This window comes from Penaeus monodon, chromosome 10 (assembly GCF_015228065.2).
Source record: "Penaeus monodon isolate SGIC_2016 chromosome 10, NSTDA_Pmon_1, whole genome shotgun sequence".
Taxonomy (NCBI): domain Eukaryota; kingdom Metazoa; phylum Arthropoda; class Malacostraca; order Decapoda; family Penaeidae; genus Penaeus; species Penaeus monodon.
The window spans coordinates 25760409-25767908 of record NC_051395.1 but is presented as its reverse complement, the minus strand read 5'-3'; the positions used below and the strand labels follow the sequence as shown (position 1 = coordinate 25767908).

Below are 7500 nucleotides of genomic sequence, written 5' to 3'. Positions count from 1 at the left end.
ACGACAGACAAAATTGCGGGCTAAAGAGATACATCATAAATCTTTACGCCGGCACTAAGACAGCAACCAATCCTATTAATGAAAAGGATCAATGTCTTTTGTCCTGCGTGTATGAGTGAGGTGAATGTGTGTGTGTGTGTGTACGTGTGAGTACAGCTAGCGTGAATGAGAGGGAAAGCGAGAGTGACCTCACACAGAGAATGAATCACAAACACGAATATTAACGTTCACTATAACAAAACTGAAGTAAAATAGCAATGCTAGCTATTTAAAATTATTTCAACTACCATATTGAATTCAACATTTAATGATATGCGACAGAATGTATGCATAAATGAATAGTGACATGAAATTTTTTTTTGCAAGCTATTAACCAAGCAAATCTTCTCGGGGTCAGAAATCTGAACTGCCGAGGTACATGTCTAGCTAGCATGTCAGACCTCATTAAAACTCATTAACGGGGGGATCCTATACCCAAATGCCGTATATGACTGAAGCGACTCGAGCCAGGGAAATAAATAACCTGCTCTTTTCTGCATATCTGTGATGGGCGCTCGCAAAATTCCCTGAGGATATTTAAATTATCACAAATCACACAAATGCTTGGGATATACCCAAAACATGCAAGCGACTTGAAGAGGGTGAGAAAGGTGTGATTAATAAGCAAATGATTCTAGCTTAAACCCTAGTCCTACATTAATTAACGGACTTAACCCTCAGTCACACCGACTCAAAGTTGCCAATCGAACGAATAACTCCGGTTTATTGTTCCTACTTTCGAACGATGGAGCACAGATCTATTAGGCGTTTACGCAACCCCGGGGCAATATCGGGCAATTCTGTGCACTATGATATGGGGGAAGATCCTACGTTACATTCAAAATAATACATTTCTATGAAACTGCGTTACATGCTATGGTTAATTCCCAAGGTGTCAACCAAACAACCAAATTACAGGGAACCAAGCTGTCATATTGACCCTTTCCACGTCGCCACCGACCAGGAAAAGAGAAAGTGAGGTCAGGTCAAGACGGAAAACAACCTTTTCTAATCCAAAGTGACCGCAAGCGAAAGAAAAGAGACGGTCAGGTCGGGACGAGATCAAATGAAATGATATTCGTGATAAGATAAAATCACGAACGCTTTAAATTCGTTGCAGATGAAACGATATAAATCTCTAAAAACGAGAGAAAATAATTACTTAACTAACGAACAATATTCATGTTTAATGATCACATACTCGATCGCACGGAAATGCAATCTGAGGTAAAGGTAACAGTGTGAGAATGTGCAATTTGCTGTCATTAGCACCTTTTAACCCAACAAAAAAACAACAACGGCTTAACACATTTATGGGAGAAGGGAAAAGAAATAAAAGGGGGCCCAAACGTGTACTTACGTGTTTTTTTCATCTTCGACATGTCTTCTTGCGGTCGAGTGGATTTTCTTTGGAAGTGCGTTCATGTTGCATGCCAAAAGGATGCAACGGCCCTCGCTGCCACCAGTCTTTAAAAGGCTATCATCCTTCATACAATGGTGAGCAGAGGGGTAGTTATACTTGTTAACGGCATTCACTCTTTATTCCTAAGAGTTGACACACGCAATATAAGAACACACGAGACACGTCTAGTTATAAGGGTAATCGCAGTATGCGGTCGCGGCCAGCTAACCCTGAGGGAGAGGGAGAGGGCGAAGCCGGCCTTACCGCGTCGGGTGCTTGACACGAACTCCCGTCAAATGAGGTGAGATATAAAATGTGACCTCCGTTCTTGCTGAGCGGGTGGTTCTTCTTTGGGACTTTGGATCCGCATGGTAACCAGCCACGTGGTCCACTGGTAGCCACGTTATCTCTACAGAAAAAATACTATTAAACCGCCATACAACGAGCAAGTGCACTGAATACCAGTTAAGTCTTCTTAGGGGAAAGTTCATTCACATCTCGTACCCTTTACCAGCGACGTTGGAATGGGAATCATTACTGCTGCTGTATAACAGCGAGTTTGATTTCTAAATCGCCAATTACCACAGCGTGTTCTTAAAGGCTCTACTACACAATATCTATTTTAAATATACATGGTTATTATTCATCCTGCAGTGGAGTATTCTTTTCTTAACAGGTTGTAAACTCTTTCTAGCCATGCCCGCTTCATCGATTTCCGAATAGTACATAAAGTCCAACCAAGTAAGAGATTATGCTAACTCGGAAGTTGAGGTAAGTGGGAAAGTTCAATTTAGTGCAAGGAAAAAAATGTATGACCATCTTGGTACAGCATATCAAATGACAAATATACATCTTGCAAAATGGCAAAAAAACAATATTTAAGTAAAAAAGGATAAATAACATTGCAAAGGGGAGGTAAGAAGTCTTGACACCACACATGAACACTCGTGGCCAGCTCTACAAGCCACATACCCGAGAATTGCCACTCAAATAAGCCTAATGCCCGGACCATGCAGGCAGCAAGGTACGCAGATCCAAGGAGTTGATTAAATACATCTGCAAAAGATGCCTAAAGAGACTGTGTGATTCCTTTACTGAACTTGATAAAGCTAGAATTGATCAGCTACCATTCATTCACAGCCTCCTCTACTGTTACTAAGCCCCCCCCCCTCAATCCCTTGGTTGTTGCCATGAGGGGGCTTAGGAGATGGGCACTGAGGCCCAAGGTAGAGTGTCACCCTTACCTTGGTCCTCAGCCTTTGCTTTAACTAATTTTGCATGGTCTTTTCTTCTTTCCATTTGCATTCTTTCATCCCCTTGATCTGCCCACTTATCCTAATAGTTAAGAAATTTTTGCCGTTTTCACCACAATACATTATCGTAATGCTCCCTACTCCCTTAACTTCTTCCTCTTTTAACAAACTTTATCTTATACTATACCATCAGCTCCCTGTCTCTACCCTCTTCACTACTATACTACCCTGTAGTATTATTCAACCTGTAACTTTACCCTAATCATTAATTCATTCCTGAACCTTTTTGCTATTAAATTTACCATAGCACCATATGACCTTTGTCATATAGCACTTCCTTCCTGGGGGGCTTTGCCCCCAAGTCTCACACTATCATTGTATTTAGAATATACTGCTAATGACTTTAGATGTTGACATGGCAGAAAATTATCAATAAAAAAAAATACTGTTACTACTACCTTGCATATTCAAAATACCCTGTTTACCCTCAAATGGCATCATGATTCTGTGCTAGAAGTTATAATAACTAATATAAAAAGAAATCATCATCTTTTGTCTTTTAGGTATTTCCATATATTTAGTACATTAACATTTATTACGTGTCAAACAAAAGCAAATATTGGAGATACACATTAATCTGTCATTGTCAGCCTTCTTTGAACTAAAATTATCTATAAACAAAGTAGTGTTAAAAGAAGGTTCAGACAGTTTCATATCGTGGAAGTGGCAGAATACTGAAACGTTACTAAGTCACCAATGAGCCAATTATGAGTACTACCTATCTCACCTGCTTAACCGTCTCCTTGATTTTTTAAAATAAATTCTGATATCTTATATTGCTGTTAGTAATGTCAGTAACAATATAATAATTATAATGCTTATAATAAAAATAACAGCATCGATATTGATAAATAGAAAAAAAAAAAAAAGTTTTTCCCACAAAGTCAAGGAAAGATGAAATCGGTGAGGTCACACTACTAATTGACTCCTTTATGGCTAAGCTCTCGCAGAGCTCTCCATGTGCAGAGACATTTCACAAAACAGTACTAAAGTGAACACATTTCATTGGTGATGGTGGGTTAACTATAGAATATAAAATTATCTAACAATTACAAAAGATCAAGAGTATATAAAAAATATAATTTTCCAATTTGTCATTCATTATGACAATCATTAAATGGTCTTCTACTGATTCAGCAGATATAAAATGCTTGCAAAATTCTCTATCTTGCCATAACAAGTAATTATCAAAAATACACTATGCATTAGTCATAAAATATTTTTTTTTCAATTCATTCTGGCCAGTAAGTAATCAGCTAAAGTAAACTACATCAGTAATTACAAAAGAACATACCCCACATAAACTCATAAAATTTAACCATTCCTCTGAAAATATGCATGGAACATCACAATCCAACAAAACCCTTTAATTTCTTAAGAATTGCAGAGCCCAGAATATATGCAATCTTTGGGAAATTGCGCCACAGAAGCCGGGATATCTGTTTAGCCGTCAGTATTGTAAGGTCCCATGATGTACTGACTACCTCGCCCTCCCACTTCTCAACTAATGCCCCATCTTCTCCAAGGGAATACTCATAGGTCTTGAAGTTTGGAAAGGAGAAAAGCAGACGAGGAATGACCACATCCCAGATTTTTTTCAGGTGTGGAGAAGGCAGTTCTATGCCAGCCAGAGTTGCCAGGTCTTCCATGTATTGGAATTGGTCATTTTGCAAGATGTGGTACTGGTTTTCTTTCCATCCTTGCTTCTTCCTCTCTCCAGCATAGGCTTCAATCTCTGATTTCATTTCAGCTGTCCTTGGTAAACGAGTTTTCCCTGTTAAGGTTGCAAGGAAGTACTGTACCTGTGACAAGAAATATGTATATGCTGTATACAGATAGTATCTGGTGAAGACTTTCCCATTACTATTTCCAGTCTTACATAATCAAGTAAAAAATAAATATATCCAAACAACATATTCCTTACTTCCTTAAAATATATTCCTACCTGGTAGTTTATGAGTTGGAACACAACGATACGTGATGGGATGCCTATAAATCCCATGGTGGGAAAGGAAGCATTGATAATTTGTTTGTACAGTGGCTTTACATGGTTATTCTCAACTGTGATGCCACATTTATCTTCAAGGAATGGGAAGGTATATTTATAGCCTGAAATGGAAAATATTCATAGTTATAGGCTTACAAGTATGAATTTTGGATTATGTTATAAGATTATCTACTGTATTCTGCAACACAATTCTATTTTCAAGCATAAATTAATGCATAGAATTATAGTCAACCCGTTACCAGTGCAGTATATTATGCAATCTGCTTCTTGGAAACTTCCGTCTTTAAGATAAAAGCCATTTTCAGACGCTTTCATTATGCCTGAACCTTGTTTGACATTTGGAGGAAACTCAGAAGGGAAGGAAACTGGCAGGTTGTGAGAAAGAAGTACCTAGGATCAAACAACTAAAGTAATAATAATAATAATAAAACCAAAGAAAATTATATGTAATGTTTCTCTGTTATAGACCACAGTTATTATTATTATTTTTTTTAACTGGAAAACAAAATTCAGCTGCGTTGTTAAAAGTCTAATTTTTCAACAATTTTTGGTTCTCACCTCCTTGGCAACAGCAGATACTTCCATTAAAATATCCAGCCCAGAGGCCCCAGCACCAAGGATTATAACTCTGGAATCTGTGTATGGTGATGGTTCACGATAGTCATGACTGTGAATTTGTCGACCCTTGAAATCCTCAATCCCTTCAATAAGTGGCTTTTGAAGTGTGGAGAAGTGCCTGTTGAAAGTTGATATTATCTAGTGTTACTGCTATTTTAGAGACAACCATTTCACTCATTGACATGTTTAAGAATTGAGATAAATGGATACAGGCAGTAAATAATATGTAAAGGCATGTCTAACAATTGGAAGAAATAAAAAGTTCATTATTCAGACATCATCATCCTTAACACTTGTCATTTTAGCATGGTATGAACTCTACATTTCAATTATTAATTATTCTTTGGCATAATTTCAAATTACATAGTTGGTTAAAATAGCCTTTTGGTATGCCATGCAATGAAATATTTTTCTCTCCACGATATAAAGTGGTTTACAATACTGAAAAAAAATCTGCTAACTAAAATAATAATAATAAATAAATAGATAAATAAATCAATCAAAGTACAGTAATATGAATTCCAGCAAATCAAGTAACTGTAATACACTGTCAATAAGTTCTCATCTTCTCTACTTTAAAATTAAAAGAAAATATGAAAAATATTCTGGAATAAATACCCATTGCAAACAAGCAAGGCATCACAGGTGACAGTACTGACTACATCAGTGGACAGATCTTTCACTGTAACAGCCCAGCATGGAGGCCCTTCGTCACTCTCCAATACAGACACATTCTCTACATGGTGGCCCAGCTATAAAATTAATAATTATGATTAAAAGATTATTTCTTGTATTATATAACCAAATACATTAGACAGATATTCAGTGCTGATGTTACAAAAACAAGTAATCTTTCTGAAAATAGTTATTAGGATATGCAACTCATTTTTTTACATACTGGTTTGGTTTCAGTAAGAATGAAACACATCTAAAAATGTAAAACAGATCCTTTTTAAAATAAATAAAATACGTATATAAAAAAGTTTGTACAATAAAATATATTAAGAACTCAAAATATTCTTACTTTAATATATGGATGAAGATTGAAGTGTTCAGCATAATCTTCCAGGTATTTGAGAATAGTTGTGTGATGAACAAAAGATTCTGCCTTACTTGGAAAGTCAAAATCCGGGAATTGCATTAGCAATTTTGGTAAATTGGTCCTGGTGATGGAAAAAAAAAATCAAAACCTATTAGTTACCCCGAACATAATCAGTATGGAATTACAAATATCAAAGCATTAGAAAAGCACAGCAAATACACCAACAATCTTATACCAAACAAATATCAAACAAAAAATATTAATACACAGGTAACACACCTCAGGCTCTCATACATGCTTGAGTGTACTGGAAACCCTCTGCTATCTGTCCCAATATCTTTCGAGAGCCTCCATGTACCACCTATCTGCAACGACTGTTCCCATACTATTGGGGTCAGCTCCTCTGAGGACAAGATGTGTCGAGTAGCACAGAGACCCGCTGCCCCAGCTCCAATGACTCCTACCACCTTCATGGTTCTGCAAGAATGTAATACTAAGAGGAGTAATAATTACTTTAATAATAATAATAACAATAATAATAATAATAATAATAATAATGTGATGATGATGATGATGATGATGATGATGATGATGATGATAATAAAAACAATAATAATTATAATAGTAATAATAAGAACAATTATTGCTATTATAATTATCATTATTATTATTATATAATAATACCAATGATGATGATAATAAATAAAAACAATATATATAAATATACATTAATATATATATTATATATATATATATATATATATATATATATATATATATATATATATATATATATATATATATATATATATATATATATATATATATATATATATGTACACACACACACACACAAACACACACATTTTATTCCTGCTCTTCCCATTTAAAAGTACAATATATGTTTTTGAAAATATACATATACTAAGCTGATATTTTTTTTCTATTGCTATATCTTTCTCTTCGCCTTTCTTTACTTCTCTTCCTCTCTCTTTTTGTGCTTGAGCAAATGTCCTAAATTATCAAACCGTAAATAGTATTAATGCAAATTTGCTACATATGACAAATCATATCACAC

The 7500-nt window shown here is 35.5% G+C and overlaps 1 protein-coding gene across 1 annotated transcript; it reads right to left on the bottom strand.

Annotated features, from left to right (window-relative positions):
• Positions 1-3986: 3986 nt before the first annotated feature.
• LOC119577969 (senecionine N-oxygenase-like) lies at positions 3987-6899 on the bottom strand (the record flags this gene model as incomplete). The annotated part of the gene is given in 7 exon segments (XM_037925668.1): positions 3987-4556; positions 4700-4863; positions 5002-5152; positions 5321-5498; positions 5999-6132; positions 6405-6543; positions 6702-6899. Coding segments are annotated over 7 exon segments (1420 nt in total), but the record flags the coding sequence as incomplete, so codon positions are not given.
• Positions 6900-7500: the final 601 nt, after the last annotated feature.